The 12,883-nt window shown below is 41.4% G+C and overlaps 1 protein-coding gene across 1 annotated transcript in view; it reads left to right on the top strand.

Annotated features, from left to right (window-relative positions):
• Positions 1-12,883, top strand: part of thsd7ab (thrombospondin, type I, domain containing 7Ab) — a 231,034-nt gene that overhangs the window by 201,283 nt on the left and 16,868 nt on the right. Inside the window, exon 24 of the mRNA XM_070551829.1 lies at positions 6,067-6,240. Within this exon, the coding sequence (XP_070407930.1) occupies positions 6,067-6,240 (174 nt within the window). The remainder of the gene's footprint in view (positions 1-6,066; positions 6,241-12,883) is intronic.

Here is a 12,883-nt window from a genome sequence, read left to right as displayed (position 1 = left end):
ACGATCTTGGACCGATACATGACAGGATACCACAGAACAGCGCTACGCCCTCTGTGGTCCTGCCGGGCAACTGCTTTGCAACACTCCAAGAGACGGAGAAGTAAAAGAGCAAAACGCTTCCGTCAATCCGTGCGTGTCTGTCCCTTGCGGAGCTGACGGAGAAGCATAAACCAGGCAGAAGGATTAAAACAGAAATAAATACACTCTCATGAACCTCTGTAATGTTCATGAAACGATTCATGATTTCTGCAACTGCAGTACTTCTATAACAGGGTAGCATGGAGCAGCTCTCACTATCAGAGGTTAAACCTCATTTGAAAGCAGAAAACTGGCTGTTTACAGCTAAATTGAGTATTTTAATGTCTGCAGAAACTCAGACCATCTTGTTGTCTCCTCCGGAATGTGTTCAAACCCTGACAGCTAAACTCTATGTGTGGCTCCTAAATTTACCCCCAGTTTTTGTCACTTTATTCTGCTTTTCTATGTGTGTATGAATCAGCTGGAACGGAGCCTGTCACCTCACGGTGAGAAGTGTGAAACATAGCGAGGTTTTCACTCCAGCAGCGGTCTGATGATTCCTCACAGGCCTCCCAGCTGCGAACGCGTTAGTGTGTGGAAGCGTCCTGCCAAAGCCAGGGGCACGGCCGTGAGGAGCTGTTTTTAGTTTCATGTGGAAGAACACACAGACTGTTTGCACCACCTGCTCTGCAGCTAAAACAGACTGAGACGTGAATCTAAATGAATTCTTTGACCCCTGCCTTTCAATTGGCTGTTTTTGTAGCGAAGAAACAGAAGCAATGGGATAAAACCATCAAATCACCAAGAAATGTGGTGCATTTAATTATCTTCTTATTATTTAAATGTAGTGGATAAACTACAGTAATCTAAATAACAAGTTGTAGATTTTTAGCATTTTTTCTGCTCACATTTGGATTTGCTGATTAAGCGGAGAGCAGATTAATTTGTTGATGCTAAATATTAGATGGTGTAGCTTTTGTGAGATGGGGTGCATTTTATATTTGAAGGCAACTAAAATGTTTTTTTTTCCTAGGCTGTAAGTTTATTTCTGCTGTGAAGGTGGTATTTTAACATGGGAGTCAACAGGAACCTACTCCTTTCTGGAGCCAGCCTCTAGTGGATGAGGGGGGAACTGCAGAGTTTTTGTCACTTCCTCATTAGTTTCCAGTTTGGCAGAGAGAATTTCCTCCTTGGTTAAGACGAGGAAATGTGCAGCACAACAGGAGTGGCAGGGCTCTGTCAGGGAGAGTGAGTCATCCAACAGTGCTGACAAACGACAGCTTTTCACCGTCTCGCTACTGTTTGTCGACTCTCTGGCGACCCCTTGTGGCATGATGCAATTGCCTGTCCTACATGTCGTCATGCAGCAGCACTGTTTTCATCATTACAAGATTTTAAACAACGTTTCTGGTTAAAATGAGATTTGTATCATGTCACATTGTCGTTATTACAAATTACTGCTATTTTATTTTTTCATTGCGCTAACGCCTACATGCTTTTACACCTCTAATCTGAATCATTTCCGAATTTTGTTAACAGGTAGTTTTTCGCTAAACTAAAAATGAAACATGATACATCACTAAAGACCAGGTGAGAAACGTCTGATTAGTCAGGTTGTCTGGGGGCGGAGCTACCAGAGGTAATTACAGGAAGATAGTTGTGTGCTCTGAACAAATACCTCTTTTACTTGATTTTTTATTCTGATGCCTTCGCTGAATCAAAATGATTGATTGGTAATTGGAATGCCTGATTTGATGATCACTGAGTAATCTGAAAATCTGCCAAATTCGGCTCACCTGCTTGATTAATCCATGCATCACTTATCTGATAGGTAGCCTTTTTTCATTCAAGCACTGCTGATGCCAAGTACAGTACCTCTGCAATGAGTCTCTGGTTCCGCTGCTCTGATTGGTGGAAAGTCTACCGATGTGTCCACAAGGCATTTTGTCAGCCGTTGATAGCGTCTGAAAGTTAACTAAGAAGCTCAGCACTGATTTGCATTCTTCCAGTGATGCCAGGGTAAACACAAGCTCCATGAGATGGATGAAATTGTTGCATCCCGCTGGCTTTTCTTGTGTTTTTTTTTCTGATTTATCCTAAAGAGGATGCCAGGGAAAATAAGTCTTAAGATATGCCCTTCTGACTAAATATCTGGCTAAAACACAACGACTAAATGCTACATGGAGATAATTCTTACAAGAATGCGCAATCTTCAAAAAGAAATAAAAATTGTGATGATCTTACAAGTTCTGATACTTTATGCTTTAGTTACAGATAAAATATCACTTGTAGCCCAAAAATCTTTAAAGGGGCCATATCATGGAAAATCAACTGTTTTGATATGTGTACCATGTGATGTTGTTAATTCCTCATGAAAACAAACCCATAACCTGTTTTTGGCTTCATGCATTTTCATCTATCGCGGCAAATTAGAGTTTTACTTCGAAGATTCTGTAAACGCTTGAATAAAAACTACTTGCGTCATCAGCATGGACATAGTTTTTTTTTGGGGGGGGGGGGGGGGCATGTCACCCTCACTTTTTCCAAAGTAAATTATTGTCCCCTGCACTTTTCACTGTCCAAAAACATTATTACACTATATTAAATAGACACTGGTTGAGCACTAGGACCAAGCGGAAGACTACCGCTGGTGTTGAAGCCTGTTTCCCATTAGAATCGTCCATAAGCTCATCTATTGGCTCTGCTGATACTTGCTAAAGTGTGACTGGCCGTTCCTGCCACCTGTGTATTGGACAGATCTGCATTCCTGATAGAGTATCTAGGTTGTAGTTTTATACATACTTACTACAAGTTTTTACTTTGTTTATTCAACCAGTGTGAGTCCATGTGACATGTGCAGAGTAAATCAAATAAAATGCTGCTTGGAAATAACCTAATTCAAAAATATTTAGAGACACAAAATATTTTTGCAAAAAATAACCAATAAAACTGAAATGTACAAAATGAAATCTGCTTCAGCTGGTTAAACAAATTACTGCCGACACCAGGTGTTGCACTGGCGTCAGCACATGGCAAAAGGCAGGCACTTAAACTACTGGACTATCAAGACTAATACAAGCATTTTATTTTTGGGTATAAAATCAGGCTGATGAAAATCACTCATATTTCAGATAAATTACACCTCAATAGTGCCATTGATAATAATTTATCACACATTGTGCCTACCTTTGCTCTCAAAGATGTAAAATGGCATGATATGGAACCTTTAAAGAGCAAGTCACCCCCAAATCAACTTTTTTTTGCTGATAAACTAGATAAACGAGTGTCTAATCGTGCTGCAGACACGTGTCGTCAATAATTTGGCGTTTCAGTGCATCTTAGTTAAAATTTAAACATTCTGCCTAAAACTGTCAGTGTTGTGCCGTTGTCAGGTAAAAACTATGCACTGTATTTGAATTTTAAATCTGCCACCGCTATTGGCTGAGAGGTATACTATGATGTAAACTGGTACATTATGATGTCACAATGCTGTAGTGAGCCTGTGTGTGAGCCTGTGTGTGTGTGTGTGTGTGTGTGTGTGTGTGTGTGTGTGTGTGTGTGTGTGTGTGTGTGTGTGTGTGTGTATGTGTGTGTGTGTGTGTGTGTGTGTGTGTGTGTGTGTGTGTGTGTGTGTGTGTGTGTGTGTATGTGTGTGTGTGTGTGTGTGTGTGTGTGTGTGTGTGTGTATTGGTTAGCGGCTTCGCCCTCTTCGGTCTGCCAGGCAACGGCATTTGTTGCATTTTTCAAACATGAAGTGGGAGTGGAGTTAGACTCTGGTAGGGAGTGACTTGCTCTTTAGTGTGATAAAGGCAGACTCCAATTCTGATGTTTTTTCTTTCTCCACAATGGGTTGGTGCGCCATGCATGCACATAAATTCAGCTCAAGTCACCCTAGAGGGGAACAACCCCATAAATCTGGGGATGGCAGTCCACTGTCAACGTGAATCTTTTTTTTTTTTTGACCAGTGATCGGATTTTGGGAAAGTCTTTATAATATGAGGTGCATCTGGCCTCGCTGACCTGCGTAAACCACAACATGCCATTTCATTATTTTTTTCTGTCATCGTGTCCAGTCTTTCATTTGGATAAAAAATGCTTGAACTCGTTGCTTTGTGGTTTTTAAAACCTGATCATTAATATTTTTATTCAGCTAAATATACTGAAGAGTTTCTACATTCTGTTTCCACCCCGAGTTATTGTTATCAGTTATGATAAAGCTGGAATGCACAACACTTCAAAGAAGAATATTCTGATTTAATTTGCAGTCTTCTGTGATATGAATCTTATATGCATTGATATCATCATATGCATACATTATTGATGCATTTTATGCAGCCCTACACTTGGCAAATGATGATTTATGGAAGATTTGTCCAGTTTTCCTCATAAATCATGTAACTGGAATAATAATGTTAAAAACTAACATTTTGGGCTTTGTTAAGTATTAGAGAACCTCTCTAAGACCAACATAGATGACAGATGAAAGGGGTATTAAGTCAGAGCAGCTTTTACGATTGTATCCACTAAAGTATTCATCAGTTCAAACACAAAAAGACATCAGATCCTGCTGACCGCACTTTGATTGGCAAGCGATGCTTCTGCAGGAGCATGAACCCTCACTACAGGAAGAAATCTTTCAGAAGAAATTAACACTTCAAAGGCTGAGTCTGATGAGGTGTTGTCAGATTTTGTGATGGAGGCTTGCTGACCGCTGGGCCTGATGTAGCTTTGTAGTGTAGAGCAGATCCGACAGACAGGTGGGATCTGCATCGCTCAGCCCACTGGGTCAGCCGCTGACTTTGTTAGGAAATGACTCCACATGCAAAGAAAGCGCAGGAGCGTTTCTTTTAGATAAATAGGCCGAATCGGCAACACTTCCAAAAGAAAAGCTTATTCTCCGTTTTATAATGCAGCCAGATACCAGCAGTGTATTTTCACATTGTGCAGCTTAAATATAAAGCTGTTATTTTCAGTGTCAGCAGTCCCTGAAGGGGCATTATTGTTTCTTGCTTCTGCCAAAAAAAAAAGTACAAAGATCCCTGTGCCTTTGTGCCATTTGCTCGTCATGTTAAAAGATAAATATCCTTCTTCTTTTAAGCTGCAGCTCAGTTAAATGTGCCTCAGTTTGAAATAATTTTATAGTGTAAAGAGTTTCTGTGCCATATGTGACCACTGGTGAATTTCCTGATTGTGATTTGAAAACAAGTAATAAAGTAAAGCTCATCAAATGGCTGCTGGTCCCTGAGATGGGGAAGCTGCCCTAGATAACAAGTCAGTCCATCCCCTCTTCACCAAACTGCAGGAGCACTGGAGAATCAAACAGCAATCAGAAGCTCAGAGCGGTTTCTTTGCAGGGAGTTGGTGTAGCGAGATTCAGGAGAAAACACAAGCTCTTTTTTTTTTTGTGTGTGTAGATCGGGATGAGTATGGGAATTCTAGCAGGTTGCATCCCCACATGCACACAAACACAATAGCACATGCAGTACTTTCATGCACCGTCATCCTCAACCTGTGTTCTAATTCCCCCAACTGTTAGACGAGCCACAGATGTCCAAATCTAACTGCCCTGCACTCTTCACACCTTCCTCCTTCTCATTCAAAACAGTTAACTTATAGAGCAATGCACAAATAGGTAAAGGAAGTCTTTTCAGGCCAAAACTAAATGAGATTTTCTGCTGTGTAAACAATAAAATCTAAACAAAGTTTAAAAAAAAAACAGAAACGCTGGAAGATGAAAGTGTAACAGAAATTTCTATGGAATTACTGTAGATGTCAATGTGATGGAACATTACTTCAAAGCCATGCATGAGCATTTTTCTGCATACAATACACTGATATTTTTATAGAAATATCGCTACCTCCAAAAATCCACGTCTTTGTGATCTTTGTCAACATAAATGTAGCTTTATGTCAGTTTTACAAATGTTGAGCTAAAACCAGCTGAGTCATTTATAGCACGTACTCTGACAGATCACATGTATGCTTGATAGCAAATGAAAATCCAGTCTCCACACTTGAAGCTCTTACTTGGTCTCTTTTCGGTTGCAGGTGAATGCTATCTGATGGAGTGGTCAGACTGGAGTTCTTGTGTTAGCATCTGCATCAGAGGGGCCGGTGTCGATTTTGGTTCCGTTCAGGCTCGGTCTCGAGCTGTGTTGGCCCAGGAACCTGAAAATCTGCAGCTCTGTCCAGACCAGGCGTGGGAGTCTCAGGACTGCACTGGTAAGAACAAACACACTTTCTTCTTGCCAAAGGAAAACTAGCTATGCATGTTGAGCACAAATATGAGCTACATTCTATGGTTAAATCTGACCTTGAACAATGTTTTCATTGATGGTTGAGTCTGCCTAAACTCCGCCATAAATTTATCAGAAATTACCCAAATTCGCAGTCTTTGGGCCATGCCCAGTCCTCACAACTCTTGCCAATGTCATAACTGAGCTCTAGGTTCTCAAAGGTAGTCCAAAGGGCCCAAATGAGTCTGCTATCTGGGTTACGTCCTTAAGAAATACTCCAATACTCCCACAATTTATTACCTTTAATTTTTGCATGACTCTCCTAAAAAATAACAGTGTTTTGTTTGGTTGTGTTATCCAGGGGTATCAACCAAGCGACCAATGTTTGACATTTCGTTTATCCAAAAATGATGGCAAACTTGCAAAGGGTTTCAAAAGTTTAATGTTAAAATTGTTTTATAAAAATTCAACCCTAAAGGAGGAGTAGATCATCCTAGGAAAAGCTATTACAACACACTACATTTGAAAAAGCACAATTCAAAGGCCCAACCCCCTTTATTCAGGCTCCACCCAAAAGCCACACCCCCAGAATACAGGAGAATGGTGAACGCATTAGATACTGTCAAACAACTACAAACACCTATGTTATCTTACCTTTTCAACCTGTGGTTGCTTCTTTTCCACCAAAATGGTAAATGGCCTGTATTTGATATAGCGCCTTCTAGGGGTTGTATGAACTAGTCGACTAGTCGACTTCACTGCTCTGTAGTGACTTTTTATGCCTTTCAGCGACTAGTCGCTGTCTCGTGATATTGAGCGACAAGATGCAGTCCTCGAAAAAGACAGCAGGTGACAACCTCCTGCGCATCGGGAGGCAACGCGCTGTGCCAGAGCGTCGGTACTGACGCCTGCCGTAAAACGGACATTTAACCAAATTGTGACCTTTACCCTCTTGCAATTTAACATTCCCCTCACCCCCATCCTAACCTTAACCAGCGTGCACATGCGAAAGCTCTGATTGTTGACGCGCTCCAGACATCTGCGTCCTGAGCACGGCTACAGTAACATCAAATTAGTTGTCGCCACCTCAAAAACAAATTTAACACGCGATCGTTCATGTCGGCTCATTTCCTTTGATGTTTTCTGTCTTTTGCCTGATGCGTTTCGCTGCTGTGGAGCGGGGCACATCACCTGTTTTGTACTCCAATAACTTCACCTCACTGATGCAGTCGGCGAGCAGCGCACACTCCGCTGTTTTTTGCTGTCGGTAGATTTTTTAGAACTGCAGTTCAAAGGTAACTCATAAGGTGAATATATATGAAGCCAGGTAGCAGTTTTTCTTTAGGATTGAGAGGAGATGCAGGAAGATAATAAACAGGCAGGACAGAAAAATAGTCAAATAAAAACAAGTTAGTTTTTGTACCTGGTGGTTGCAACAAACAGACACCATTGAAGGAAATCAGAAGTGAGGAACAGAAAATGAAATAATTATTTTAATGATTAGAGCAGCAGGAACTCTGAGAGGCTGCAGGCACACTGCGCATGGGGAGGAGGGAGAGAGCTGAAGTGGAGCAGTATAGATGCAGAAACTACCGTTGTTAAAAGAGATGTGTTTAACTTTGAAAATGTGGGCGCAATTTTAATTGTCAAAACCTCCAGCGAACCCACCCCCACCCCCCGCACCGCTTCAGGTGTATGACGTCATCAACGACTAGTCAAAGTCGACTCGATTTTCATTACTTGACAGTCGACTTTAAAAAAAATTAAGTCGTGCAGCCCCTAGTTCTGGAACCAACCCCACCCCCCAAGCTCGTTACAACACAATCAGTCACGCACACACATTCACATGTTGGTGGGGATGAGTTATGATGTAGCCACAGCTGCCCTGGGGAGTACTGACAGAGGCGAGGCCTGCCATACACTGGCGCCACTGGTCCCTTTGACTACCACCAGCAGGCAAGGGGGGTTAAGTGTCTTGCCCAAGGACAAATCGACAGAAACAATCTGACTGAGGCTCGAACCTGCAAAGCTTTTTCCCACAAAAATCAGCTCACAAGGCGTTCATTTATGTTTATGTATTTAGCAGACGCTTTTGTCCAAAGCGACTCATCGGCATGTTGCCCTTGAGGCTAACAACAACAATAACAACAACAACATTGACATCAATCATGGAGAGGAGGGAACCAAGAGTGGACAGTAGAGATACTTGAGATGACTTCAAATGTGTTGAAAATAGGAGTGAACTTGGTCCTTAAAAGGAAACTTGGCAGTTTTGGCTTGCTTTTAGCACCCCCTAGTGTTCCGTTAGTGAAAGCAAAAATTAAACATGTGTCTTCAATGTGCATTCATCTTTTTAACACCATAATCAAACTTCTGAAACGTCTCCTCAGTCTTCATTAGTTTCTACAGCAGTGAACCTCAACTGGTGGACCGTGGGCCACATCCGGCCCACCAGACCTTTCCATCTGGCCCTCCCAACCATTGGGGCCCTAACGCCCTCCAGTTGGTGGACTTTGAAGTTTAGCAGCAAAACTCATGTCCCAAATATCAATATTTGTTTGCATTCTCCAAACAGAACTAAAACTACAATTAAAACAGTTTAGATGGAAAACAAAGCCATTTTAAATATTAACCAATTAAGATACAAACATGGTTGAACTTTAATTTAGAAAAGCATCTGGCCCTCATGGTGTCTGCTTCCACCTTAAAAGTCTCTGAATGCCATGGAGAGTTCCTTCTCCTGTAGACTATAGACTGTATGTTGGTGGTGAGCTGAAGTCTGTCGCAGGTTGTTACAGAATGATGACAGGAGGCGGCTCATCGATGCATCACAGGGCGAACACAAAAAGACACTTACGTTCAGGATCATACCTGCAGGCTCCTAACTCTTCTTCCTCTCTGAGTCTGGATGTTAGAGAAATCTGGGACACCATTAGAAACCCACAGGAAGAACATGTTCAGATTGTAAAGAAGGCAGAGTCCAGATGAGGATATTCCTCACCACAAGGTAGCTGTGCTAACCAGGCGGCTGTTTTGGTTCTGTGCCCCAGATACGACTGGGACAAGCTGCAAACCACAACTTGATTTTCTGTCTCTTCACAAAGTTAATTGGGGGATTTCCAGCTGGGATTACTTGTGTCAGATCTCTGAACTGAGGAATTTCTGTTGGGATCTCGGCTGCTTCCCAGACGTGTTAATCACCCATTACTGTAGATGGGCCGGTGAATCACCACCAGTAATGCTCCAAACAGTTGCCATGGTCTTCGTCTGCAGAGAAATCCCACTCTTCCCACTCCTCCCCCTCCTCCTCTCCCTGACCTCCCACTCCTCCACACATCCCTCCTAGGCTATAGTACACAGCTCCAAAGCAGTCTTCACTAGTTTGACCTGATTTCACAGCATCACCCACGGCACAGAGGGGGGAGGAGTGGCCCTGCCAAGACCAGAGGAGGCAGTGGAAGAAAGAGGGCGGTGCCGGGAAAAAAGAGGTTTGGGATGGAGGGAATGGAGCAGTTTGATGAGATGCTTGCTTGACAAAAACAAACCAAAGTTGTCCCAGTTGCACTCTTTTGGAGAATATTAATTCCTACCGTGCTTTGCGTCTACAGTGTGACCATAATGAAAGACTTGCAGATCAGAATAAAACATTTTCAGACTGCACGTGTGTTCACTTCAATAATACATAAAAGAAGCTGCTCGCAGCTGGAAGAAATCTAAAATTTGTAGCTTGTTCCCCAAAAACTTCAAGGACATGAAAGTTAAAGCTTGATAAAACATATATCTCACAGCTTGAGGGTTATTTTTTTTACTGTAAAAAGCTTAAGAAAAAAAGAGACAAAAAATGAAGAAACTAAAACTGTTTCAGAATCACTGAATGCAAAAAAGAGAGAAATATTCAAAGGTTTGGTGTCTGGAAAGGCAACATAAACCCGTGATGCTGGCCAAAATGCCAGTCATGTTAAATCAAATTTAAAATGTTTAACAGAAAGAGTGCACAAATCTCGCCTCAAAAGTCAGATCTGTCTTCAAAGTTCTGCGTTGTCTACAGCGCTTCTCTGAAGAGAGGATGAAAATGGCACAAACTCGCTGAAAATGTCAGTAAAGTTAATTACTTTTTGCTTGAAGCAGATATTGATTGTTTTGAAAGCATTTCCCACAACAAAGGTTATTATGGGTTTGTATGAAAAAAGATTTGTGACGTTCAATCATTTTTCTTACTCATGTCAGAAAGTGAAACTGATATTTTACATTAATGTAGAAAAAGATTTGAACCCATTATTTCTTTCCATCTGAATAATTATGGCCAAGTACAGCAGGTCAGTATGAAGGATGTTTTTTTATATAAAGGGGACACATAATGCAAAAAACACATTTAGCATTCTTTTTTGCTGCCATGTAATGCCTCTGTAAACACATTAAAATAATCTGTACAATGGGAAACATGTGCCTAAAACAAGCCATTTCAACAAGTCTCCATTTGTGATGTCACAAACGGAGAAAGCTGAATAGAACCACTTCTCACATAAAAGAGAACAGTTGCAGAAGGAGCAGCAGCTCTACTCCAAGCCCCTCCCAGATATCAGAGCTTCTCAGTGTAAAGTAGCCTGTCAGAGAATGGGTGGGCGTTAGGATACTTTGCAACTTTTTCATATTTTTAAATAATTTTCTTGAGCCAGCATGTACTAAAATGGCCCTTTACAGGATGAATGAAAGGCCACCCAATCCCATTGCAGAATATTCCACTTCAGATGAGTGGGTTGCTTTGTTGGGACTTAGAAAAAAATGAGCTGACATATCTGGCACTGCAGTCTGCTCCCAGCACGTTTCCTGCATGTTTTAGATCATGAGCACAGCTGATTTGTTTATTTTATTGATGAATCCCTCCTGTAGACACTAATGAAGGCTGGGGAGACATTTCAACTGTTGGATTAAAGGTTGTGCGAAGGATGTTTCTGAATTTCAGGAAAGAACCGCCCTCTCCACTGTTTGAAAAAAATGCGCATGAGAGAGAATGCCTATATTATCCTCGTGCATGCTCTGTTTACAAGTAACTGTCTTGTAGCCCTTCTAGCCCTTCTTCTAGCAGTAATCTGAAATGAATAGCATGCCAAACTTTAGCTTACCTGTCGAGCCCAACCTTCGCTTTTAGCACATGCCATTGCTGAAAAGAGTATCCTAAAAAACTCTGATAATGTTTCTCACTCCGGAGGCCTTTCTTTTCCTATCATAGACTTCAAAGACTCTTTTTATCTTGCGACTCTCAGCCATTTTCAAAAGAACCTGTGATAACAGCCAGGAATGAAGGCTATCGCTCTACACATAAACAGAAGGAGCACAGGCAGGAAATGAAAACTACCCAGCAATAAGCACGTACAACATCCTCGCAAGAATGGTTCACCAGAATGATTGACAGTTATGCAAACCAATGGTTTAGATGATCCACCCAGAAGAAAAAGGTCCTCCGCATTACCTTTAAAGTGTTAAAAAGGTGATCGCATAGCGAGACGATGGATTTTGCTTTTGGTTCTACAAACTAACACTAGAGGATGCTAAAAGCAAGTCAAAACTGTCTAGTTTCCCTTTAAAATGACAGAGACCTGAAACAGCTCATTCTGGAAGGTACTGAAAATATCACAAATAAAACTGCTGATATCACTTGACGTGAGGGGGATTTAGTGCAATAAAACATTACAAACATGTTTTGTATCAACCACAGAACTGTTTTAACTTAAGAAAAAACTTCATGACATACCCCCTTTAAATTCTTCAAATTTTTGTAGTGATAAATATAGATTTATATCTATACCTCAAATGTGACATAGATTTAGCTTGTTTATAATCTTATATTAATTAATCGGAGCACCACCAGTTTTCTGAACTGAACCGTTGGACTTAATATCTACTGTATGTATTCGCAATGCAGTCTCAGAGTTAACACCACAAATTAATCTAAAGGTGGAATTCTTGACGGAATGTGCCGATTATTCTCGAGAATTGTTAGACAGTGATCAGGCGTTATTTACATTTTGTGGGTTTATTATAAACATCAGTTAAGGCATGGACAAAAAGGACCAAACACAGCTTATCGTTTCATGTATGGAATTAAGACAGTTGTTAACCTAAAGCTTTATGGCAGTGATATGAAATACTGATCTGTAATAAAGTGGAAATTTGGTGACACCAAGATTATTGGAAAATGGGGAATAATTTCTAAAGGGAGCAAAGTGAGAGTGTTGTGTGTGTGTGTGTGTGTGTGTGTGTGTGTGTGTGTGTGTGTGTGTGTGTGTGTGTGTGTGTGTGTGTGTGTGTGTGCGTGCGTGCGTGTGTGTGTGTGTGTGCGTGCGTGTGTGTGTGTGTGTGTAGGAATGCAAGAGGGGGGGTGTGTTCAGGTGGTTGAGTGGATGCAACAAGAGTTGGCGTGTGTGTGTGTGTGGTAGCAGAGAAAAGAGAGGATAAATCTTCAGAGCTAAATGTGAATTTTTGGATTGAAATTAAACCTGCCATAAAGGAAATGTAATAATCTGAATTCATAAATCGGTTTATAGCAGAAAAGATCAGCCTATGGAAATGTTTTCACAAACCTGCTTTCCATCGCCGGAAGGGTGCCCAGCGGCTGCAACAGCCTGGGG

Source organism: Nothobranchius furzeri, chromosome 5, assembly GCF_043380555.1.
Source record: "Nothobranchius furzeri strain GRZ-AD chromosome 5, NfurGRZ-RIMD1, whole genome shotgun sequence".
NCBI classification, from domain to species: Eukaryota; Metazoa; Chordata; class Actinopteri; order Cyprinodontiformes; family Nothobranchiidae; genus Nothobranchius; species Nothobranchius furzeri.
The sequence above is the reverse complement of the archived record's forward strand: the minus strand, read 5'-3'. Positions and strand labels throughout refer to the sequence as shown.